At 34.8% G+C, this 24,693-nt stretch overlaps 4 protein-coding genes across 5 annotated transcripts; 3 read left to right on the forward strand and 1 right to left on the reverse strand.

Moving 5' to 3' along the window:
* The first annotated feature begins 983 nt into the window (after positions 1 to 983).
* LOC132172068 (uncharacterized) lies at positions 984 to 1,765 on the forward strand. The gene has a single exon (XM_059583501.1). The coding sequence runs from the start codon at positions 1,098 to 1,100 to the stop codon at positions 1,470 to 1,472; it is 375 nt and encodes a 124-aa protein (XP_059439484.1). The 5' UTR covers positions 984 to 1,097; the 3' UTR covers positions 1,473 to 1,765.
* A 1,006-nt stretch (positions 1,766 to 2,771) lies between these two features.
* On the forward strand, positions 2,772 to 6,432 carry LOC132173059 (uncharacterized). Its single transcript, XM_059584625.1, has 4 exons — positions 2,772 to 2,856; positions 4,466 to 4,878; positions 5,200 to 5,336; positions 6,038 to 6,432. The coding sequence occupies exons 1-4, from the start codon at positions 2,772 to 2,774 to the stop codon at positions 6,180 to 6,182; spliced, it is 780 nt and encodes a 259-aa protein (XP_059440608.1). The 3' UTR covers positions 6,183 to 6,432.
* Positions 6,433 to 9,488: 3,056 nt separating this feature from the next.
* LOC132172069 (probable prolyl 4-hydroxylase 10) lies at positions 9,489 to 14,521 on the forward strand. 2 transcript variants are annotated; one of them, XM_059583503.1, is made up of 8 exons: positions 9,489 to 9,856; positions 9,940 to 10,021; positions 11,217 to 11,314; positions 11,419 to 11,516; positions 12,000 to 12,129; positions 12,234 to 12,421; positions 12,654 to 12,742; positions 14,283 to 14,521. In XM_059583503.1, exons 1-7 carry the CDS (start codon positions 9,660 to 9,662, stop codon positions 12,725 to 12,727), a joined length of 867 nt encoding a protein of 288 aa, XP_059439486.1. In that variant the 5' UTR covers positions 9,489 to 9,659; the 3' UTR covers positions 12,728 to 12,742; positions 14,283 to 14,521. The 2 variants fall into 2 exon arrangements, with proteins under 2 accessions (XP_059439486.1, XP_059439485.1); XM_059583502.1 differs by having other exon boundaries at positions 9,490 to 9,856; positions 9,937 to 10,021.
* A 1,263-nt stretch (positions 14,522 to 15,784) lies between these two features.
* LOC132170981 (aconitate hydratase 1) lies at positions 15,785 to 23,361 on the reverse strand. Its single transcript, XM_059582156.1, has 20 exons — positions 23,056 to 23,361; positions 22,762 to 22,866; positions 22,081 to 22,241; positions 21,888 to 21,980; positions 21,530 to 21,715; positions 21,191 to 21,352; positions 20,744 to 20,888; positions 20,486 to 20,628; positions 20,320 to 20,376; positions 20,148 to 20,227; positions 19,968 to 20,043; positions 18,705 to 18,890; positions 18,243 to 18,310; positions 18,041 to 18,159; positions 17,828 to 17,949; positions 17,658 to 17,756; positions 17,085 to 17,564; positions 16,602 to 16,700; positions 16,271 to 16,513; positions 15,785 to 16,177 (listed from the first exon to the last, which is right to left on the reverse strand). Exons 1-20 carry the CDS (start codon positions 23,057 to 23,059, stop codon positions 16,103 to 16,105), a joined length of 2,703 nt encoding a protein of 900 aa, XP_059438139.1. The 5' UTR covers positions 23,060 to 23,361; the 3' UTR covers positions 15,785 to 16,102.
* Between the last annotated feature and the right edge of the window lie 1,332 nt (positions 23,362 to 24,693).

Here is a 24,693-nt window from a genome sequence, read left to right on the forward strand (position 1 = left end):
GAAATTACATGGCCAAAAACACTATTTGCTAAATAATTCACCATAAATACAATCAAATTATTGAAATTTTGATCTAACATTGACAATTTTTTCACTTCTGTATGTGATACACCTATATTTCATCCCCGGGGCATGGGCTAGGCTATTTCAAGTGTTGATCAAATTTAGATTGGCTTCATATTGTTATTTCAACAGCCGCAAAAAATCACACCGAGCAACGTAGTACTCAATTACTTTTCTCACCTAAAATAGTTAAACATCAATGTGTCAATAGGTTTTATAGAAAATCGATGCCTGATATGGTATTTGAGCACCACTCTCATCCAATCACGGGACAGTTGGCATTTAATGCCACTTGACCTGTAACACAGATTAAGGATTATTAGAGATATCACTGACTATAATTGATGACCTTGCTTTATGGATGAACCGCACGCAACTAAGTTGGAAGGGGCACATGTAGCAAGGTTTTATTTTTTTTCTTAGCCCTATAATTGAAAAATTAAGCACAAATTCTTTCAAAATATTCTTATTAGAATGCAAGAAAAGTTTTCAGCAATTTGAACCACAAATTTGAGAGAATATGAAGCTTAATTGCTCAAGTGAATCCCATAATAATTATTTTGTATTTATTGTCCAAATTACTAGAATAACAATAAATTTGCTAATGTCCATCTTATCTTATTATTAAATTATCAATTATTTAAAAATTTAAGCTGATAGAAAAAAAATGTAATTAATTTAAATTGAAGTAAATTGATAAAATCAAAATTTAAATTTATGACTTTTAACTCTAATATTATATTAAATTATTAATTATTTTAAAATTACAAATTAATAAAAAAATTATAAATTATAAATTTAATCAAATAGCTAACCCAATCACCCCATTGTTCCTTATTGCCGGCCAAAAGTTGCCAAAAAGGCCCAAGCATATCCATGCTTATCCAACCCACATCGAATCCAACCATTTGAAGTTTCCATGACATGCCAGCGCAACGCGTCTTAGAAAATTCTTGCTTCGTTACAAACAATTACGACGTCTTTGAAAATTGAAATTCTCTCTCACTTCGTCAACGTCAATCCTGAATTCATCTATGGCTTCTATCTACCGCTGCACGGAGTGCCAGACCGACCTCAATCTCAGCACGGCCCATCTGTTCCCACCGGAGGTCTACTTCGAGGCGGGAAACAAGGGCACGCTTTCCTTCTCGTGGGTCGACTCCTCCAAGTTCCGGTTCGAGGAGGAGGACAAGATCAGGCCCTTCTTCGAGACCGTCAACTACTGGGGGATCCAGAGGAAGAGGACCAAGATCAAGTGCAGCAGATGTGGGCGTCTTGTTGGCTACGTTTACGACGATGGTCCTCCTCTCACGAACAGTACCGGCCAGTTCCACATGGGTCCCAGCCAAGTTATTCCTAGAGCTCCGAGGTATCGGTTCAAGACCAAGGCGCTTCAGATCACATCGTAAACCTGAAGGATTTTCTGGGTGGTTTACTTCATTGGGTTTTTCTCTGTTTTTGGTAATGCTTCGGGATATTTTCTTGCGTCACATCTCTTTTTGTGTTCTTTGGGATGCAAAGGCTTCGCTTTTGCAATGTTCTGCTCTGTCACCATAGCTGTTCATATATTTGTCCATATAAAAATGGTTTTTCTTTTAAAGTTATTGATAATTTTTATTACTATTTTGCTATAGATGTACTTGTGAATCAATGGCTGCCATTCTGAATTGATGGGACTTATGAATTTTACATATTTTTTGTACATTGCAGTGTAGGTTTTATGCGATTTTAGAATCTTCTAATACATTATACATCCCCTCCCTTCGTTTATGATATGCTTACTTATTTTTTAAGATGGGTTGATTATTAGTCCTTTTTCTTCATATATGTCAGAAAATCAAAGATAGTACTTTCTTTGTCATAATGCTAGCTTTTGATGATCTCTAGCGTGAATGGTTGAATAGCTAATTGGCTAAAACCCTTAGCATATCGAACTGGTCATTGTGAAATAGGTTAGTCCATGTGGCGATTGTGAGAGTGATAAATGGTCACTGATGTAGTCTTAGAAGACTAAGCTGCTGATCTGTGTATTCTACTTGTTTCTTGGGGAAATGGAATGGATATGAATGATTTGTATTAGAGAGAAGGGAAGTGTTTGTTAGGGAGATTACACAATGTGGAGTTTTTCAATGAGATCATAATATAGTATATTGAACACTACTTAGCTCAAAAGCTTAAGTCGATGGGTTTTGGCCCAACTATAATATATCAACTGCTCACACATATGACATCTTCGTAATATATACTCAACAATCTCTCCATCAAATGAAAGGTTTTTTTTTTTTTTAATCAATCTTATGGATCGTCTTCGAGATCATTTGTGTACTATGTGTGGTTGCACGTTCTGTGCACATTTGGCCTTGCTCCAAGAGCTCTCGTTATATCTGTGCCATGAATTTCTACCCGTTACTTCAAGGACTCTCGTCCATGCCTGCACCTTATGCTAATGTTGATACCACTTATTAGGGAGATCGACATCTTATGAAGTTTTTCAGTACGACTATAATATAGTATATTGAAACACCACTCAACTCAAAATTTAAAGCTTATGGGTTCGGCCCAACTATACTATATTAACTACTCACACTTGTGATATCTTTCCAATTTGAAACTCAATCTTTCTTATGTGTATACTGCATAATATTGATTACAAAAGTAGCCCTTGAGAAGAACAATGTGATTTCTTTTTTGGATGTGGAATGCAGACGATGATTGATATTGGTCTGATGGGATTTGAGGACTCTGCTGTATCAATTGCAGATCAGAATCTTACTAAGGTTCTGAAAAGGCATAGTATGATGATGAGTTATAATTTTAGGCAATGAGTAATTGCTATGGTCCTATGCAGTGCTTAGTTGAATCACTTGAATGGTGTAAACTACCCCTGACCAATTTGAACTGCTATTGCACAGGAACTGCATAAAGTTCATAATGAAATGAATGAAGGTGGAGAGATACATGGGAAAGTGGGAGCCCTTTTACTTCTGAAGAAAAAGAAAAAGAAATAATGAAAAGGAAAAAGATTTATGATTATGACTTATGGGGAAAGTTTATCCTCTAAAACACGTTAACAAATAGAGCCTTCGAGTTTGGACTTCTTCCCCCGTTTTGGATTTGCGAAAATAAAAAGCTTGAAAGCTTCCCTGAGCACTCCCCTATATTTTTGTCATGAATTAAGAACCCAAGTATGATTAGAGCGTGCATTATAAAGTAAAAGTCTTGGTTGGTTTTGATGGAGGATGATTTTTAGTTTTTAATTTTCTAATCGATGGAGGATAAAATTAAGTGACTCTTTTATAATGCTCTTTTCCCCTTCAAAAATTTTTTTTCTTCCTTACAAAACTATAACTGCAGCAAATGCATCTGGTAGTTACTGTCATTGACCTATTTTGAAGTTTACAATTCAATACAACAAGAACAAGGTTATATACTCGATCATAGTTTTTCCGGCTAAGGCAATATACTCTTTCAAGTTGCAGTGTTTGCAGGACTGAATGCTATTAAACTGTCAAGAAAGCCATCTAATGGGAAAGGCTACTAAACTCCTGCTTTCTCCTAATGCTATTTTCTAATCGATGGTGGGAGTACGATGTCGTTTAAAATCTCCATTGCACAAGTTCATGTATGTGGGGTGTTAATATCATATATTCAAGTAGTGGGCACTCAGCTCAGAAGGCAAAAATAAATAAATAGGGGGGCACTCAAACAATTAATTAGAAGGGTTACCGTGATAGGGAGGCCATGAAATCATTGAAATGTATATTTTCTTTAGCACAAAATTTTTATTTTTTATTTTTCAAATTGGGTAGAAGGAAATTCTTTTTCAATTCAGTTCATTAAACTGACTTTATCCTTAAAGCATAGGATTTTTACATGTATTTTTAATAGATTAACAAATGCATGGTGAAAATCACACGATTTAAGAACATATATAAATTTAATAGACTGAACTGAAAAAAATTCTCAAACCGAATACGAAAGAAAACTGTCTTTTCTTTGAGGCTTCATGGGGTACTGACCAAAGAAAATTTTCATGTTTTTTATGACACTTCCCTTATTTATATTCCCAAATTAATTTGTTGTACTCTTTCATCCCACTTATGGTCTAAGGTCCTACCCTTCAGAATATATGAAAAAGCAAGTTTGGATTATGCTTGGCAAACATCAATTTCTTAAACCTTCTCTGCCTATTAATTTAGGTGGGAGTTGCTGCCATTGACATTCTGGATTATTCATATGCTCTGTTGTCGGTTCGAATTTCAGATTGCAACTACCAGTCAATTCCTCTGTCTTTTTCTCCTTACATGCAACTAACTGCTATTTTCTTGGTCTACCTTAGTATATATAAAATATACACTAGCGGATACAGAAATGGATTTTGCTTGAAAAACCAATCTATCAGTCATATTTGAAGGGTTGGTTGGATTAGTAGCTCTGTGGCTGACTGGCTGGGGCCTGGGGGCTGGTCATGGAAGTTTATTGTCATGGCTTTCAACTTTATTTGTCCCATTATTTTGTGATCTCGACCCTGTTAGAACTGAGAAAATTGGCAACTACGAATTGGCCAATAGGTTTCTCAAGATGAAGCAAATAAAGGAGGAAACTGAAATTGGTAGTGCAAAAACAACTCAGGTGACTCCGCCGCCTCCTCCTCCGCCACTGCCGCTTCCAAGGTTCTGGGTTAAGAAGACCATTACAGAAAGCGTGACAAACCAAGAGATTGCCAAATTCTGGAGGCAGAAACGCATTGATGAAGAGGATCACCTCCTTGCTGCTATCAAGGCTGCAGCTCGTATGAGGGCCCGCAATCTTTCAGTAAGATCTTATGTGACACCCATTTTCAGATATCTGATAAAACACTCATTAGCTGATCATATCCATAGTACGTAATATTATAGTCCAAAACAAAAGGTTGCTGTCAGGCTTTCTTCTTTGGCTTTGATCGACCGAATTGCTGACAATCCGGGCAGCTATTGAGAGAGGCTCTCACTTGTTTGGACAAATATACCTTATAGAAACTCTCTCTCGTTAGCTGCTCGGAAACATATGCTATTATGGATCACAATAGGCGGCAACACACAAAACCTTTTAATTTCTTACGGTTGCTTAACTTGTTGAAGGTGTATGGTGTATTAGGAGGAAGACTACATGCGGTTTGAAGAGTCTTTGAAGGATGAGGACGAATATGCTAAGGAGAACAACGCCAGGGCTGCCACCAATGACAGCAAGAAGGATGAAGAGAACAATGAAATTCGTGTGGGAATAAAGGACTGGTTAGTTTATTTTCTCAATTCTAGTAAATAGTTCAGTCGTATAACCATTAGATTTGGTAAAAGCACATTACATGCCCTTTCAAGAACTGGCATCAAAGAATATATAATTGAACAAAAATGAAGTTTCTTTGATAGGAATAAGAGTGAAGGGCACAATTGAACAAAAATGATGACCAGATTGGAAAAATATGTTCAAGCTGAAAATTCATTGTCATTACACAAATCTCTCGAGTTCAAACAGAGTTTAAAAAGAGTTCCTCCAACCCAATATATTTAACTGACATTTGTTCGTAAAACATATGATTTTTATGTGCCTTTTTAATAGATAGACGTTCTTCCAAATTAGGTTGTAAGAATTTTCTCCAACTCAGTTTACAAAACTGTCACGTGTCCCTTAGCATGTGAAAATTTTGTTTAGAATTAGTCAGGTGCTCAACACATGATTTTTATAGATTGAGTTAAAAATAAATTTTTTCAATTCCGTTTGGAAGAAAATCCTGTTCTTTAATAGAACATATAATTCTCATATGCATTTTTTTCTTCAACTCAGTTTGGAGTAAAATTTTTTTATAATTCTTTGACTTCTTAAATAACTAAATTTTATTCTATTTTCAATATTTACCCTCTCCAATTATATTTTATACAATTCGGGGTTGGTGTTTATTAAGAGATCCTACTTATGTAGAAATTGGCATTTGCAGGTGGACAAAAAGCAAGTATGCCTACTTAAACCAACCAGCCATCGAGTCCCTGGATCCTTCCAAAAGAAAAACTTCCTCTTTCATCCCCAATTGTTTGTCTTATAAGCCAACTCCCCTGTATCCTACCACTCTTGGCGTGTTTTAGACCATTGGATCTGCTTCAATTGATTGCATTTACTTTATGGGGGGGAATAAAAATTGTCGGTTGTGCTTGGTCTGTATGTTTTGCTTATAGTTATGTTCTTTTTTCTAAGTATGCTTGCATATCTTGTACGCTTTTAGACAAATCCCGTAGAATTGAATTGGGATGTTACTGTAAAAAGCAGTCCCTGATTTAGTTGTGTGAAAGCATGTAAAGCTGCAAAGTGCAAGATATATATTTTCCTTTTCTTATATATGCTCTTTTCTTTTTCTTTTTTTAATTTTTATATGTCCACACAAAGGGAGGGAGATGAGAGATTCAAACTAGTGACCTCCACTTCATAAGGCGTGGTCCACAGTCTCATTTGTTAATGCTTTTAAATGGTTTTTTTTTTTTTTTTTTTTATAAAAATAAAATAAATAAGAAGTACTATGATGTGATGTAAATGTAAAAATTGTTTTTGAGCGTTTTATGTTTTTTTTATTAATGTTTCTGTTTTAAAAACATAAAACAAGAAAAATAATTGATATGAATAAGAACGTATGCATTAAAAAAATTGGGATTCCCTAAAATTTCATGCTCGTGTTATGTCTCCACCTATCCAGATAGGTGAGCTTGCACCTGCCCTCTCTCATTCTCTATCCAAATTGTGGACAGAAAATTTCAACCATCGTCATCTATGCATAAAAATTGTATAAAGAAAATGAACGAATAATATTTTTAATTTCGATAGCTATAATTAATTCACTATCGAAACAATAGAAAGCAAATTTATAATAAGAACACCTCACTTTACTTTACTGCATCAAACAATCATAGAATAGCTCGGCAGTGCTTTTCTTAAGCATATTTCTCCCTGATACAAATTTCTCACCTTTAAAATACCAACCCATTGTAATATCCCCAAAAAATCACATTTATCTCACGATAAATATTATACACCATATTTGTATTCATTTTGGTGATATAATACTACTAATAAACTCTTGTATCAATCGTTGTTCAAACTGATTAACAATAAAGTATAATAAAAGTGTAGTATATAACATTATTCTTAAACTTGCATGCGAAGAACATCCAAATCACCGAAACTTGCATGTTGTATGCCAATCAACAATCAAGATGGCACCAAATCTAATGACCAATGTTAGAAGATTGTCCTCCTAAATTGTCCACAACTTTTGCCCAAACCACATTATTTAACTAACCAGCCATTTATTCCAATTGTCATTTCGTAGCACTTCTCTAAATGGCTATGCAAAGGACTTTTTCCGTATGAATTTCGAAAAAGGTGATTTTTCGTAGCACTCTTTATATATATATAATTTTATTTTATTTTATTGATAATGTGACATTGTTATTCAGTTCTTCAAAGCTCTGCAGCCAGATAAAATTGACTGATTAAATCTCCGAATAGTATTTACCTTTCGGAGCAGAAAAATCATGTGATACCCTTTAATAAAAATCAAATCATAAAAAAATAGGTGTTGGCTGTGTAGCCTATATGCTCTCTCTAGGAGCCTTCGACAGATAGAAAAGGAAAAAAGGAAAAGGACCAACTTGCAACTTTACAAAAATTTATTTGACCGTTTCGTTGTTCTAATTTGACACGGTGCTCTATTATGGCATTTAATATCCTCGAGTCCAAGCACACTAATCATAATTAGCTAAGGATTTCCTCTATTTCAAGCAAAACCAAGAGGACATTTATGGACAATAATTGTTTTCTATAAATGGGATCCGAAAAACTTTTATAACCCAACCTCAAAAAAAGTCATATATGGTTTTTTAGTACGTGAGATACACATTAAGAATTTATTTTTAACGTAACCATTTCATGAGAATTGTATTTCAAAAATTCAAATTTTAAATTTTACAAATCTAATAATATGTATGTGACAACATATTAAATGACATGGTCCAAATTAAATGACTTGACAATTAATCTACCATGTAGTAGAATAGGATGAAATAGAGAGCTCATAACCAATGTTTTATTTTGTTGCATCTAACGAAGTACATAATATTTATTATCATATGATAAATATGTTATCAAATTATTTTAAAATTTCAAATAACATATTATCATATTTACTATTAGATGTAACAACATAAAATCTTAATCATAAAATGACTTGAAATGGAGAGGATATATGTCTCCAATGGTAACCTATACACAATTAGACATGTAAAATTTAATTTATACCATAAAATAAATTAGCTAAATTTAACTTAAAATAAAGAGGATAATTCTTTATATGTCATGGATATGTTCATGTAAATAATGTAGGTTAAAGATGAAATAATATATATTATCTTCTTAAAAAAAAAAAAAAAAAACATATATGTAGTAATTTGCCTTTAAATGAGAAGATTGTGAGGCCAGGATTTTGATAAGAACATCCATATTGAATTCTTCAAATAAAAGTCAAATTTGAAGAGAAAAATTCTTTTTTATTTGAAGAGTTACTTTTAAAATGAACAAAATATCAAACTCTCTATATCTTCATATATTTTAGTTAAATATTATTATTTTCTTATTTTTTAATTATATTTTTGTTCTTGGTAGATGAGAGAGATAATGAAAATGAATATATAAGATTAAAAAACTAAATAATTTTCATTTTTTGGCACTTGGTATTTGGAGAGCCTTATTGATCAAAGTTAAATTTGAAATATAGTACATAGCTTATTAAATGACTCATTTCATGAGTTTTTTTTAAAAAAATTTAAAGAAAAGCCAAATTTAAATAGCTCAATGGGAATAGTCTAAGAATGTTAAAATACATAAATAATAGAAAAGGAAATTGGTTTTTATTTTTTAATCAATAAAGGAAATAGTTAAGTGCAAAACATACAATCTTAAAGAGAAATATAGTAAATGTAACAAACACCACAGATACAATTATAAAAATGATAAGACAAAAGGAAAATTATTTCTATAATTTAGATTGAAACTCTTAGATTCTTTTAGGATAATTTTGAAAATCTTATTTTTGTTTTAATTAATTAATTTATATTTTATTATTTCAATATAAAACATCTTTAAATTTTTTCCTTAATTTATTCTACAATTAAAAAATAAAAATTAATAAATTTAAAAATAACTTGCTTGTAAAAAAAAGAAAGGATAAAATGTTCTTATAGATTAGATGAAATATATTTATCCAGCTTACGAAACGTCCATCAAATCCGTCTATTTTAACAAAAAAATACATGTGATTTTCTGATATGTTTTGTTAATTGATTCCATTAAAAAGGATTTAAAAATCACGTAGAAATTTCTACTCTCGTTATCTCTCTCACAAAGTCAGACATAGAGCTCGTTTTCAGTGCTGATACTAGAAACAAAAGCGCGTAGAGCTCGTTTATTTTTCACAGCTTCAGATCTTGCTTGCTCTTCTTCTTCTCCTCGACTGATCTCTAGGGTTTTCGATTTGATTTGATTCGATTGGATTGAATTATCGGAGCTCCACAACAATGGCGAAGCCGAGGTACTCGCGCTTACCGGCTCGAAAGTCTTCGTCCTCGACGCTGGTCCTCACCATGCTCATCATGTTCACCTTCGTCATCCTCATCCTCCTCGCGCTCGGAATCCTCTCGATTCCCAGCAGTTCCGGTGGCAATTCGCCCAAGGCCAACGATCTCAGCTCCATTGTGCATAATACAATGCATAGGTATGTGTTTTTTGGATTTCGATTCTTTTTCGCTTTGATTTTGGTGAATTATTGTGATTTGTTTGGTTTTTGTTTGGTAGAAGTGATGCAGATGAGGGGAGAGCGGAGCAATGGGTGGAGCTGATCTCGTGGGAGCCTAGAGCTTTTGTTTACCACAATTTCTTGGTGAGTTTTTTTGTTTTATCGTTCTTCTTTTTAAATTCTTGCGGAGCTTCCAAATGTTGCTTAATTTTTTGCTGTTCAATAAATAAGATGAATTAGGCCATTTATGTTGATAAATGTGTTACTGTTAATGTTGTTTAGTTTCTCTTAATTATACCAAAGTAGGATTTGCATTTTCATGTGACCTGAAATTAATTCAACTATGCGATCTTCGCTGGCAATATCTGCTTAATATACCGAGACAGAAAAAGAAAGAAAATCATATTTTAGAAGTGCGGTAAAAAAATGGCAACTAAAAATGGGTCTTACCTATTTAATCTTCGGATTTATATGTGAAATTCGGTATAAGCAAAGGTGAAAATTGTCTCTGAACAATATGCATAGCCCTTGAGGAAGAAGAGGAAGATTTTGGACGAAATAAACATCCTTTGGTGAAACTATGGGTCTTTCCTATAGTATAGGTTTTCCAGGAGTAATAATTTGTTTCTATTTGTTTGAAATCATTGATGGTTTGATCAGAATATGAATTTAGGTTAATGAGAATATGAATTTATCTCTATTATTAAGAAAACATAGGTTTGACTTTTAGGGGATTCATATTTGTATAAATGGCACTTCGATCTTGGAACAAGAATGAAGAAACTAACAATACTTCAACAGATAGCAACAACCATTTCATCCGACATAGTTATTTTTATTGATAATTTTCATGAATAATATAAAAAATCAAACAGCTATCATATACTAAAATTTTTTATAAGTGCAATCCTATACTATAATAATAATAAGATGTTAAAAAAATTTGTTGTACAATTAAAAAAATTAGTATTTTTTCTTCTCTTAAGTTTAACTTTAATTCAAGTTCAAATACGTAGGCTTTTAACCAGATAGGGTGCGAGTGAACAATTGAATGATAGGGTGGTCAACAATTTAGACTAAAGGATTACTTTGAGTGATGCCATATCGTGATTTGATTTAATATGAATAACCAGAAAACACATTCTTGTTGGAGTCTGAGCTTTATTATGTTGGATGGGGTCTTAGAATATTCCTGATTTGCATTTTCTGTTAGATAAGTTTGATCTGGTGTAACCTAAAGTTTGGCAAATACTCTTGATTTGCATTTTCTGTTAGATAAGTTTGATCTGGTGTAACCTAAAGTTTGGCAAATACTGAATATGGTTAACTATTTGGGCAGACCAAGGAGGAATGTGACTATCTAATTAGTCTTGCGAAGCCTCACATGCACAAGTCAACAGTTGTTGATAGTGAAACTGGAAAAAGTAAAGATAGCAGGTGTGCAATTCTTTCAACTCTTTTCTCGTGCCATCTTTGTTTAATCTCAAAGATGGAAGTTTTCTTTGCCTTCTCTTCATTCCTTTAATTACCTTCATACGCAGGGTCCGTACAAGCTCTGGAACATTTCTGGCAAGAGGACGTGATAAAATTATTAGAAACATTGAGAAGAAGATTGCTGATTTCACCTTTCTACCTGTGGGTATGTAGTTTTTGGTCTCCTATGCTTCTTTATGTTTTTCTTGATCAAAATGGAAGTTTCAGTTTCATGTTTGTGTAAATCCAGAGTAATTTTTTAAGCACATATCTTCTTTCATTATGGTTTGTTGTCCGGTGGTGCCAAGATCCAGTAATTTGATTTTTCTCATTATTTGTCTCTTAGCATTACCATTTTCCACGGAAGAAATTTAGCTTTTGATTTTTCTCCTGGATAGGAAGAAATTTGGGAATAGTTATTTATTATTATTCTTTTATATATTTCCATCTGAAGACGATAAAGTTGGAAATGGATTTGAGAAGTCCCTCTTTGGAAATGAAGGAAAGTTCATATGCTCACAATTGTTGCCTGTTAATCTTCATCCTTGATTAATTCTTTGGAAGAACGAGGGAATAGAAGAAACAAAGTGTGACTTTTGGTGGTATCTATTATTTGTTGTTGTATAATTTATAAGCTGTTCATAAACAGAGAACGGGGAAGGACTGCAAGTGCTCCACTATGAAGTTGGACAAAAATATGAGCCTCACTTTGACTACTTCCTTGATGAGTTCAACACTAAAAATGGGGGTCAGCGCATGGCTACAGTTCTTATGTATCTGTGAGTGACATAACATTTTGCCTTCTAAATTCTATTGACTCATGCATTTGTTGGAGGCCCAAATATTCTCTTTCAGTTAAGTTTCCTCTTCTATAATGGTACAGCTCAGATGTCGAAGAAGGGGGCGAGACAGTCTTTCCTGCCGCCAAGGGGAATATCAGCTCTGTGCCTTGGTGGAATGAGCTATCTGATTGTGGAAAGAAAGGACTTTCTGTGAAACCAAAGACTGGTGATGCTCTGCTTTTCTGGAGCATGAAGCCTGATGCCACTCTAGATCCATCAAGTTTGCATGGTTAGTTATCATTGTTAATCGTTAAGATGTTGAAACTTGAAAGCAGCTAGTTCAGTTTCCAGTCATTTCCAGACCCATATACCCTCATTATTGAAAGAGTGGCATGTCCCTTGTGTGTGCTGCTGCATTTCCTAAACAACGTCTTTTTAATTGAATCCTTTTAGAGTTCATTATTCACATTATGCGAGGCATCATATATTAATGATGAGTTCAATTCTTATGTTTTATTCAGGTGGTTGCGCCGTGATTAAGGGGAACAAGTGGTCAGCTACTAAATGGATACGTGTAAATGACTACAAAGTTTGAGCTACTGCGTGAAAGGTAATTGTGTATACCTAGAATAGATGACTATGAAATCATTAATGTGTTCATTTTCAATTAGCAAATAAGTGGTTGTTAGAGTTGATGTACATATGAATTTCCATGATTTGTTTTGACACAAGCATATTTTGGAAAATAACAAGATATTGAGTGCTACATCCATTTGGAGATATGTTGACATTAAATAAAGCATATAAGTTGTTGACACCATTTATTAGAATATCCTATTATCTTGTTGAGTAATGCTTATTAGTAGACTACTATAAAGACTGCCACACTAGAATAATGTGAAAGTGAAAAATCAATCTTTTTTTTTTTTTTTCAAATCCTGATTTCTACTACCTCGTCATCCGAGTTGTATGGCAGTCTACGAAATACATTACTTTATTATGTTTAGCTACAATTTCCGCCAATTTCTTCCCAAAATGGAAAACAAAACATTATATTTGAGAATGGTTGGCTGGTTTTAAGAATGGTGATGGTTACAATTTTACAAATATGGATTCCACAAACCACAGAACTTCTAGCCAGAATTGGTGTTGAGACCATAAGAATTTGGCAGGAAAAGCTGTATTTAGATAACCAAGAAAACTCTATTTTTTTCTTTTTATAACTCAGAATTATCAGTAATGCTGCAACTGAACTAACAGGAACGAATATTGATCTAGTCTGCATGCTCTTCAATAAAATATATCGAAGCCTTTTGATTCCTCTAGAAGCCCGCGTTGTATACACTGAGAGGCCTAGTCTGCAGTTTCTGATCCTTTGGACCTTTTTGAAGCAAATGAGAGGATAGTTAAATCTGGGGAACTGGAAAACTTTTTAGCAATGCATTTGATATCATTTCAAACATTGGTGGAGTAGTTTTGATGCTGGAGACTATTGGATTGATTTCTTGTTTTAAATATGCCAAAATAAATGGAGATGGGTCATTTAATAGTTAAGATTTAGTGTTGTTGTATTTAACAATGTAAATGATTCCATGTAATAAATATGTTGGCATGCCATTCAAAAAATTTAAATGATATGGCATTATTTATGCTCTTAGATGAAACAACATTAAATTCTGACTATGAAATGGCTCTTTGATGTGCAATGTGAGAGCTGCAATCTTGACGAACAACATTGTTAGACTTAGAACTAAATAGCAGAAGCTCTGAAGCAGGATTGACTAAGGTACTCCATTCAGACAATTGTTGACCGAAAGAGGACCTAATAGTGCTTAAGAGCACACTCTGCTCCCATTCCTTGGTCAATGTGGGACAAAGTCTTGAGATTTCTTTTTCTACACAACATTGGGGAAGTGAGAAGAGGGAGAAACGGCACTGTTAAAACTGAATAGGAAAGAAAGGCTCAGAAGCAGGACCCACTTAAGTCTCAGTTGAACTAACCATCCCCTTTTTTAATTTATTTCTCATTTTTAATATTGTTGGTGTTACATTCTTGAACTTGAAATTGCTCAGTCCAGATTACATTATTTTTATGCTTCATTGAATACCTGTTTTGTACATTTAAAGTTGATGATGGTCTTGTTGGGCAGGTTTGAATGAGTTCTCATCTCATTGTTATACTCTATATAAGTCTCATTCAGAGCTCCACCGCAACAGGGCTTAAAGTCTCAATATGTAACCGTCTACACGGAGCTCGATTCCTTCATTTCATAAATTCATATGTAACCTTCTACCACCACTCCTTTGCTCACATTTTTGTTTGAGAGCCCTTTCTGTTTATGACCACCAACCTAATAAAAAAAAATGAAAGTTTGTATTTGTATTTAAATCTCATGGAAAGGTTTAGGAAATTTGATGATAAGGAATTTGCCCTATTAAGCCAAAAAGATAATATCTAACAAATTGATACTTTCTTTCACCCTTCTCTGGTACATTTGATCCTACCCTAATCTATCTTTGGAGCGGCAGTTAAAATTAAAATTGCAAGATGATTGTTTGAGTGCTGTTTGAAAGAATTTATAGTGTCCCAAGAGGGGCATGAATTGGTGGAGAAGATATGTAATGTAACTGGTTTCTATTTTGAATGGGGTGGTTTGGAGAGATGGTGCAGCATCAGACACATCATGGCACAAACCTTGGATGCAATGACAAGTAGTTGAAGGAGTTCCGTAATGACAACTAATCAAATCAGGTCAAACATGAGGTAGCCTAGAAAGAAAAAATATGTCGGTGCTACTATAGGCCTCTAGGAATGGGGTAGCCCCAACTTCCCTATATCCTTGGTTCGACGGCCTCCTAGCGAGAATTGAGGCCCTTGTATGGCGCCCATCCCTAATATTTGCTTGCTCTGTATGGAGTGCCCCGTGGTTACTCCAGTGCTAGCCGCAAAGAAGAATCCATTAACTACAATTGCCTTGTTCCTATGCTCTCTGCTTCTTGGGTGGCGAGCCTGAGCCAACTAAGACAGGGCCAGCCAGGTTTAAATTCGCCATTATCACCCATTTTGCTTTAAAAAGTAACATCAACATCTTCCATATTAGACACTTTTATATATATTTTTAAATATTTTTGAAGTTTTAAAAAATAAATTAAAAAATACATAAAATATTCATTTGGAAAAATAAAATTAAATGGGGCTAATATATGAAAGGGCTACCCCTTTCTAGTGTTTGCAGTGTTTTTTATATTTTATTTTATTTTATTTTTAATAATTTTAACCTTTCGAAATGTTATTTCTTAATAACCAAAGCTATTTTGGAGACAAAAATGTTAAAATGTCTAATTTGACATGCAGTAATATGTGAACATCCATATCACAGATGATAATTTGGAAAGCTAAAGTATATTTTCTCTTTTTTTCTCTCTCTTTTAAGGACTAAATTATTTTAAATATAATAAACATTAAAATCAGATGGGATTTTGCATAGAGAAACGTGCTTTTGACGAAAAGATTGACTTGGGGTACTGTGAATCTGTGATGATCGAAATCAGTTGAAGACAATGGTGGGTAATGCATTATGCATTGCAGCAACAGACTATGAGGGATTCATACAAGTGGTTGAAAAAAAAAAAAAAAAATTGGCATCCTGAATCCATCAAACTAAATAAAGTGGTATTACGAGTCTTTCTACGTGCAATCCAACTGTAAATAAATGGAAGATGATGAAGACGGAACACTGGCTTAGTACTACTTAAGAGAGTTTTGTATCGGAAATGACACAATCATGTCAAGCACTTGGATATTTCCACTATATCCACCAGTTCCATCCGTTTATTCATAAGATAGCTGGGTTGTGCTCCAAAACTGAAACAATGTTCTGTGTTTCCCAACTCACGTGGATTATTTCGACAGCAAAACAATTGGAAATAGACAAGCTGCCTTGCTAATTTACTTGGCTGCTTGCCTGCTTCAATGTTTTGCATTGATCAAGTTCCGGATGACGTATTGTAAAATGCCTCCGTGATCGAAATAAGCCAGTTCCACCTGCATTGTAAGTAACCAAAATTTTATGTAGAACCGGCATTTAACATGGATAAGGCGGATTAAATGGAGAGAAGCCTGAGTCTGATCCGTTACCTCTGTGTCAAATCTAAGTGTACATGTGAATGTTTTGCCCTTGTTTGTCACCACTGTGATATCTTGACCGGGTCTAATTTCATTCACACTGCTTGGAAGCTCGATGTTGTATAGTTCATGGCCAGTCAACCCGAGAGTCTCGGCATCCTCCCCGGCCTTAAAACATAGTGGAATGATACCCATGCCCACCAAATTACTGCGATGAATACGCTCAAAGCTCTTTGCTATGACTGCTTTCACACCCTGGAACCAATTACCATTTGAAGTCATTACACAAAAGCCCAAAAACAAACTGGAAATTGAATGGACTGAAATGCTTTCAAAGGTGTACCAGTAGCATTGGCCCCTTGGCAGCCCAATCGCGAGAACTTCCACTCCCATACTCAGCACCAGCCAAAATAATTGTATCATGCCCCTCACTCTTGTATTTCTGTTAATAAAAGGAATCAAAGAACCAATGCATATGTTTATGGACTTCAACATGTAAAGACTCGACCAGCAAAGCTTTTACAAACATACGGAGCTAACAATCAGAAATACATGATGAAGCAAAACAGTATACAATGAACCGGATCATCCTTAAAAGAAACATCACTTGTTAACCTAGGAGTCTGTGATCAACCGGTATATCATAACGGATTAACCTATATCAAAATCTACGCCAGTTTGGATGGACTCACCACTGAAGCATAAATAGGGCAACCGTAAAGGATTTTAATCGTTTTATGCTTGTTCAGTATATTAATCCATGCATCAGAAATTAATAAATCCTTACTAATGACCCCATGTCAAAAGTGAGTTCAGAGGAAATTACCATGGCAGCATCAAACACAGATAGTTTCTCGCCAGTGGGAATATGAATGGTTTTTGGTCCAACTTCTCCTTGCAATAGTTTGTTGACAATGCGAATATTGGCAAAAGTGCCCCTTGCCATAACCTCATCATTACCACGCCGACTTCCATAAGAGTTGAAGTCTCTCCTCTCAACCCCACGTTCCAGAAGGTATCTGGCTGCAGGACTGTCTTTGTGGATGCTACCAGCTGGAGAGATGTGATCAGTTGTAATGCTATCACCAAAGTTCAGCAAGCAGTAAGCATTCTTCACTCCATGAAGGCCTGGAGGAGACATGCTCATATCTTTAAAATAGGGGGGATCATGTATGTAAGTTGATGTTGGGTCCCAGGCATAGAGAGTGCCAGAAGGTACAGATAATTGATTCCACATCGGATTTCCCTTGGTGATTGCTTCATACGTAGCCCTAAACATATCAGGCAGCACACTTGACTGCACAACCTAAAGAAAGAGCAAAAAAGAAGAAAAATGAGAATGTTTAAAACCTTTAATCTGAATGAAAAAAGTCATACTTAAGCAGGTTGAGCAGCTCACATTTGCTACTTCTTCATTTGATGGCCAAATGTCCCTGAAAAATATCTTCTTTCCATCTTTCCCCAACCCAATTGGTTCTGTTTCAAAGTCGATATCTACCTGCACAAGTGTCCCCAAATGAGAGATATACTTCCCAAGTGCACGGGTTTGCAATGATAAAAGCAACATACCGTCCCAGCAAGAGCATAGGCAACCACAAGCGGAGGAGAAGCAAGATAATTGGCCCTTGTTAAGGGATGCACACGGCCCTCAAAATTCCTATTTCCAGACAATACAGCTGCAGCCACAATATCTGGAAATATGCACAAGATCAGAAACTTCGTAACTCTGAAAACTCTCATGAATGGCATCCAAACAAGCACCAAGTAAAAGAAAGTATCTACCATTTTCTGTAATTGCTGATGCCACAGCCTCATCAAGATCTCCTGAATTCCCAATGCAGGTTGTGCAACCATACCCAACTATATTAAACCCTAGGTGATTCAAGTACTTCTGCAAGCCACTGCAGACACAACATGACTCAGGAATTATGCATACGTGTGTTCATGTATTCTGAATACGGTATTTTAAATCCCCAAAAAGTACCTCGTTTGCAAGTATTTGGTTACAACACCAGAACCCGGAGCAAGACTGGTCTTAATCCATGGCTTCACCTGATAAAAGATATATCCCCATATACAAGTTCAAAACAATTGATAATTACAACACTTAAATAATCATCACGTTTCCTACAACAATTTCTCAAAATTATCTTAAATGCAAAACTCCATGTATAAGATAGAACAACAAAACAGACAAAACCAAATATTTCAACCAAAATCATTAGTCACATGGTAGTCCAAATAGATGTATGGCTTCTTTTAGCATAGCTTAGACTGTCCAACACAAGTGCTTCCTAATACAATTCATCTAGCACAAAACTTAATAACTGCAGCATCATGGTATCTCTAGAGACTGATCTTCTTATTGGAGATTGCATACTTTCTTTGCTTATCACTTATCAGAACAATTAGTATAGAAAAAAAAAATGAAGCATAGACATCTAACCTCCAATCCAAGTTCACAGGCTTTCTTCGCAACCAGTGCAGCTCCAAGCATTACACTAGGATTTGAGGTATTTGTGCAACTAGTGATTGCAGCTATAACAACATCCCCATGCCTAAGCTGCACTGGGGTCCCGTGAAATGTGAACTCTGCAACCTTATTCTGAGATTCCTTTGGTACAGCAAAACCCTGTTATACCATGAACGATAGATAAGCACAAAGAAAGGGAGGGGGGATTGAGTGATGGCTGCTATATTAATCACCAGTCATGAACTTTTAGAATCAGTCGTGTGGGTAACTCACTCAAATAAGTGCACATACAAATACCTAATTCATCACAGACAGCAGGAATAAGAGAGAAATGAAAGCACACACGCACATAGAAGCAAGCACAAAGTCAAAAGTACGACACTGAGGAAAGAAATCATTGACAACATCAGTATGGGTTGTGCAGTGAAATTGAAAAGTAGAGAATGAATCACAACTTTTTAGGGTTGGTGGATGGATCAAGCCCTCTCCTGCTGCTTTTCCCTTACACATCACAATGTTAAGGATGAAGTTTTCCTTCAAACTAGGTTAGGAAATTTTCCTCCAACTCGGTATATAAAATTGCCATATATCCCTTAGCAGGTAAGAAGCACATGTTTTTTTAATAGCATGTGAGAAGCACATACTTTTTTAATAGAATTTCTTCCAACTCGGTTAATATTATTAAAAAATCACGTGCATTTCACATGTTCATGGAACACATGGCAATTTTATAGACTAGATTGAAAGAAGTTCCTCTAGCCCAATTTGGAGGAAAACTGTCCTAATTTTCAAAATTGTTTGCAACAAGTCTAGAAACATGACAAACCATTTTGAGGCAAAAGTCAGAGCATTCCATGATGACCCAGCCTAATATGGAAGTGATATCCTGAACCGCTCATTAGTAAACTGCTATTGTTTTCATGATATTCATCATCAAGTTACTGTTGGTCCCACTCATTTTCTCATCTTTCTCTTATATGCTTTTTGCAACCTTAATATATAAGCTTTTGAAGCAATGGACATAATATGGATAATTTTTAAGCTTCCGTCAATGCTGAATGATATTTGTTTCTAATGTTATAATTTTTACTCTCCCTACGCAATGTTTGGCTGTGCCAGAACAGTATTCTGGAATAACATTTTGAGTGGTCCCATGCAGCCATGCACAGGCAGCTGTATGGTTCTCAAGCAACCCAGACAATTAACCACAATTTGCAAAAAGTTTGAAAATCTCACCTTAAAACCAACTTTATTATCCAGGCATGCATGCCAATCCACTTTCATCTCTTTCAGAGGAACTCGATCATGTGGCCTGCAGAGAATCTGATTCTGAGAGGCACATCATGGAAGATTGAAAATAAAAGAGTTCATATCAAGAGTGTGACTGACAGCCAAAACATATTTTGAAAAATGTACCTCTTTGGACCAGATACACAAGGTTCGACATCTTCAAGCTGAAGCTCTAAATAAGAGGAGTAAGCTCTCTCGACTTGGGGCTGAGTTCAGGAAGCAAATTAACAGTCAGAATCCATATCATCATTTACATTGCATGAATGTAGCATCTAAGTAAGATGTATGCATAACTTGCCTCAGTGTAGTCCACAAACATCTTATTAGCTCGTAAATAGGACTCTATCATAGCAATCTGCATGAAAATTACAAGTCAGTTTATGTTGAAAAATAAAACAATTTCTTTTTTTTTTGATAAGTATGTTGAAAAATAAAACAATTAAAATGATAAAACAATGGCTTACAGTGTCATCAGTTCTGCCAGTTAGCTTCAGATATTGCAGAGTGACATGATCAACAGGAAAGAAGCCCATGGTTGCACCATACTCAGGAGACATGTTGGCAATAGTGGCACGGTCTGCTAATGACAATTCACTCATGCCTTCCCCTGTTTAACAGAGTAAAGACCAACATCTAATGTTAGATAGATTAGGAAAAAAGACCACAATGACTACCAAAAATGTTAAAATAACAGATTAACATGATTGTATTGATGGATTTACCATAGAATTCCACAAACTTGCCAACTACTCCATGCTTCCTTAGCATTTGAGTTGCTGTCAAAACCAGGTCAGTAGCTGTCACACCATCTCTCAGTTTTCCTAATAATTTAAACCCCACCACACCAGGCAGAACCATGCTCATGGGCTGCATACAAATGAAAAAGAAAAATAAGCATTTTTGGAGAAGAAACACTTCTAAAAACAAAAACAAAAAGTAATATTGACAAGAAACTTCGGAAGTAGTGCAGTTAAAACAAAAGTCAAGGAGCATATTTGTAAATAGACATGTATACTCATGAATTATTTCAATATAGGCAATGAAAATGTCAATAATCTACAAGAGTATTGCAGCAAGTAATGCATTTGTGTCAGTTAAGTACTGGATTAAAGAAACATTCCATTCTCGAATCCCAATAGATACAGCATTCCATAAGCAAACAGTTTTACCTGGCCAAGCATTGCAGCTTCTGCTTCTATCCCACCAACTCCCCATCCAGCAACACCCAATCCATCTATCATAGTCGTATGTGAATCTGTTCCAACAACACTATCAGGGTAAAGCATGCCATTTGTGTTGAAGACAACTCTGCCAAGGTATTCTAGATTGACCTGTAAATCAACATCAGACACCTCATTCATAGAGGTAAGTTGAACTGCAGAAAGGGACCAAACCAAACTGGTCTTCACAAACCTAAGAGATCACTAATCACAAAAGAAGGCATAAATTTTTTATTTTTTATTTTTTGTAAAAAGGGACAAAATGCACTTCTTAAATGATGCAATTACCTGATGAACTATCCCTGATCCAGGAGGAACTACGAGCATATTATGGAATGCATTTGATCCCCATTTGAGAAAACCAAACCTTTCTTTGTTGCGCCGGAATTCAAATTCCATATTTGCCTGCACTGCATTTTCTGATCTTGCCACATCAACCTGAACTGAGTGATCAATGACAAGATCAACAGGAACCTGCATTTATGAAATTCACATTAGCATTTCCATGAGCATTAAAGTGAAAAAAGAAAAAGAAAAAAATAAAAACAATTTTTTTTGGATAAGCAATAACAAAAAGAAAAAAGGAAATGGTAAACAAACAGAGAACTAGGAATGCCGATCTGAATCTATCCATGGGTCAACTTACCAAAGGGTTAATTTTATTAGAATCTCCACCAAGCTTGTTCATAGCATCTCGCATACAAGCAAGATCAACAACAGCAGGTACCCCAGTGAAATCCTGAGAACAAGAGTTACATATCACAATGATTTTAACCTTCCATGGATAACATTTCAGAAAATCTCACACAAGAAGATTGAACATCTACTCAGTAGCTCACCTGCAGAAGCACTCTGGCAGGCTTGAATGGAATTTCCACCTGTTTGGGAGAGGTGTTCTCCCAATCAATGATCTTCTCAACATCCTTACTCTTAACCTGAAACTCATCACAGTTACGGATCGCCGATTCAAGAAGTATCTTAATAGAGTAAGGAAGCTTATCTGCAACACAAACATCAATCCCACCATCAAAATCCTAAAATTCTGCATGAAAAAACATTCCTTAAAGAAGAAAAAGAAAATCATACCAACACAACCAATTAAGAGTAAACAAAGATTAAGACTCGTTATCTCATAAGTTGTTAAATATATGATGTTTACACAAAAATCAATAAAACTTATGAGTTTTATCACGCTATTTTGAGCAGTTCTATATCATCAATAACATCTAGTAAAGTTACATATTAACGTAATCATTTCTAATTGATCTACTCTGCACGAGGAATTAAACAATCAACTCCAATCTTTGATCAACGTTAAGAACTTTACAAAACTCTTCTCCTATTTCATTGTTGAGAACCGAGAAAACAAAAGCTTCTATTAAAGTCAAGAGTCCAATGGATCAATTTGGCCTAAGAATACCACAAAACAAAATATTTTGGTTTTTCTTTCTTATGCTTACATTCCGCGCCAATTTTCTAAGCAACCAAGTAGAAACCAGTAGAAAATCACAACTACTAACCGATTCTAGGATCGTTGAGAGCTGGCAAGCTGTAGTACTTGCCGAATTCACCACCGTCTGGTTTCTCGAGCGTCTTCAATATGCTCTTGAACGGGTTCTCACTAGCTGTGATCCACCAAGCACATCAAAACGAAAACAACAAAAGCAGATTCGAAAGTAACCGAAACTTTGCGATTGAAATGAAAACCAATCACGGATTTGAAAACAACCTGAACTTTTGCCATCAGGCAAAAATCCAAACCATCAAAATACAAAGAAAAAGAAGGATCGAATTCATGTATACGATAAGATTACCCATGGTGACGATCGGAGCTTCGAGCTGCTTAGCAGAGTGAGGATCGGTCACTGTTTCGATAGTGAGATCTACAGCTATAACGTTCTAGAAAGAGAGCAAGCGAACGAGCGAGAGATTGTTAGGGTTCTGATTTGAAAAAATGGGAGTTCGGGGATGGAGACACAGAGAGAGAGAGAGAGAGAAGGGGCAATGTAGATGGTGGGAGAGTGGAGTTTGACGTTAAGGTGATTTGTCTGTATATTGCGAGCGATGCTACGTAGCTGGAGTAGTCTGAAATGTTGTGGTTATCTTCCTTGCGAGGTAGGCCGATGGCGATTCGCTTTTCTTTTCGTATATACGTGGACTTTGACACGTGCATTTCTAGTAGTCTATGATTCTTTTCATACCGGATATTATTCGGTATTCAGTTATAATTTTTTACTAAAAATAAATATATTAATAAAAATATAAAAAATATTTTTCAAATTATCTTTTTTATTTTTAAAACAAATATTTAACAAAAATATATGCTTAATTTTTGCACGGATATAAGCTAATTTATTATTTTTTTTTTAAAAAAAAAAAACACTAGAGTGGTCATGTGGCCACTTTCTGGTGTTAACCCTTGTTATAACCGAGATGGCCGCACTTAGTTGAATGAATGTCCAATTATGACTATTCTAATCTCACGGACATTCCAACTAGATTGTCTCCTCTATTATGGTGGCTACATTAACGCTCTACATTTATTTGGGTTTTCTGGTAAGAATAAGAAGGTGTACACTAAGAATAAAACACATTCTCAAATATAGAATCCATGGCCACGGTAAAATATTTTTTCAAACAAAAAAATTTATAATTTTGTAGATTATTTAAAGACATCATTTTGAATATTTTAGCAATTAATTTTATAAAAAATTTACCCAACGATTTCATATTTAAATCGGGTTCGGTTTTAAATTTTTTTAGACATTTTTAATCGAAGACTTATGTATCTATTTTGTCAATTATTAATATTCTCTTTTCAGCTATATCCTTTTAAATTCTCTCATTTCTCTACGACCATCTTTTGTCTCACTTGCCTCTATTCCTTCCGCGCGACTCTCTTTGTCTCACTCTCCTTAATTTTTGTCTGAATTTATTTATTTCATTAAAACTTTAAAATTTTATTATAAAGTTATTTACAAGATTTAAATAAAAATTTAAAAGATCATTATCTGTAATTTTACGTAACAAGTATTAGCTTTTCTCTCTTTTATTATTATTATTATTATATTTTTCTTGCAATAAGTATCAATGAAATGAAAGGTGGAGGTACTAGCCAAGAAATCGGATATAACTCACTAAATTTACAATGGGTATTATAGTTTTTATTATAAATTGGCATAACAGTTTATGCTGCACTTATTACTTTAGTTATTAAAATATGAATTGTAATGTGACATAAATTGACATAATAATTTGGGCCGTGATTCTGAGAACGCCGGCGTGCTTAGCATGATAGGCTATTCTCATTTTTTAAAAATTTTTTAAGACTAAAAAAAAAAAAAAAAAAAAAATTTGCCGGCATTCTCTTTTACTTCACCCTAATAATTTATGTGGCACTCATCCGACTCAGCTCAAATAACCTTTTCAACAAGCTTGAGCTCAAGCTATCG

The sequence above is a fragment of the Corylus avellana genome, chromosome ca2, assembly GCF_901000735.1.
Source record: "Corylus avellana chromosome ca2, CavTom2PMs-1.0".
Lineage (NCBI taxonomy): Eukaryota > Viridiplantae > Streptophyta > Magnoliopsida > Fagales > Betulaceae > Corylus > Corylus avellana.

Coding starts and splice junctions, on each gene's coding strand:
- LOC132172069 (XM_059583502.1), top strand. CDS start 9,660: ATGGCGAAGCCGAGGTACTCGCGCTTACCGGCTCGAAAGTCTTCGTCC. Junction 10,022..11,216: donor TTGTTTACCACAATTTCTTG/GTGAGTTTTTTT, acceptor CTATTTGGGCAG/ACCAAGGAGGAATGTGACTA. Junction 12,422..12,653: donor AGATCCATCAAGTTTGCATG/GTTAGTTATCAT, acceptor TGTTTTATTCAG/GTGGTTGCGCCGTGATTAAG.
- LOC132172068 (XM_059583501.1), top strand. CDS start 1,098: ATGGCTTCTATCTACCGCTGCACGGAGTGCCAGACCGACCTCAATCTC.
- LOC132173059 (XM_059584625.1), top strand. CDS start 2,772: ATGATTGATATTGGTCTGATGGGATTTGAGGACTCTGCTGTATCAATT. Junction 2,857..4,465: donor TAAGGTTCTGAAAAGGCATA/GTATGATGATGA, acceptor CCAATCTATCAG/TCATATTTGAAGGGTTGGTT. Junction 5,337..6,037: donor CGTGTGGGAATAAAGGACTG/GTTAGTTTATTT, acceptor TGGCATTTGCAG/GTGGACAAAAAGCAAGTATG.
- LOC132170981 (XM_059582156.1), bottom strand. Junction 20,377..20,485: donor CTGGCAGAACTGATGACACT/GTAAGCCATTGT, acceptor ATTTTCATGCAG/ATTGCTATGATAGAGTCCTA. Junction 18,891..19,967: donor ATAATAAAGTTGGTTTTAAG/GTGAGATTTTCA, acceptor ATGGTATAACAG/GGTTTTGCTGTACCAAAGGA.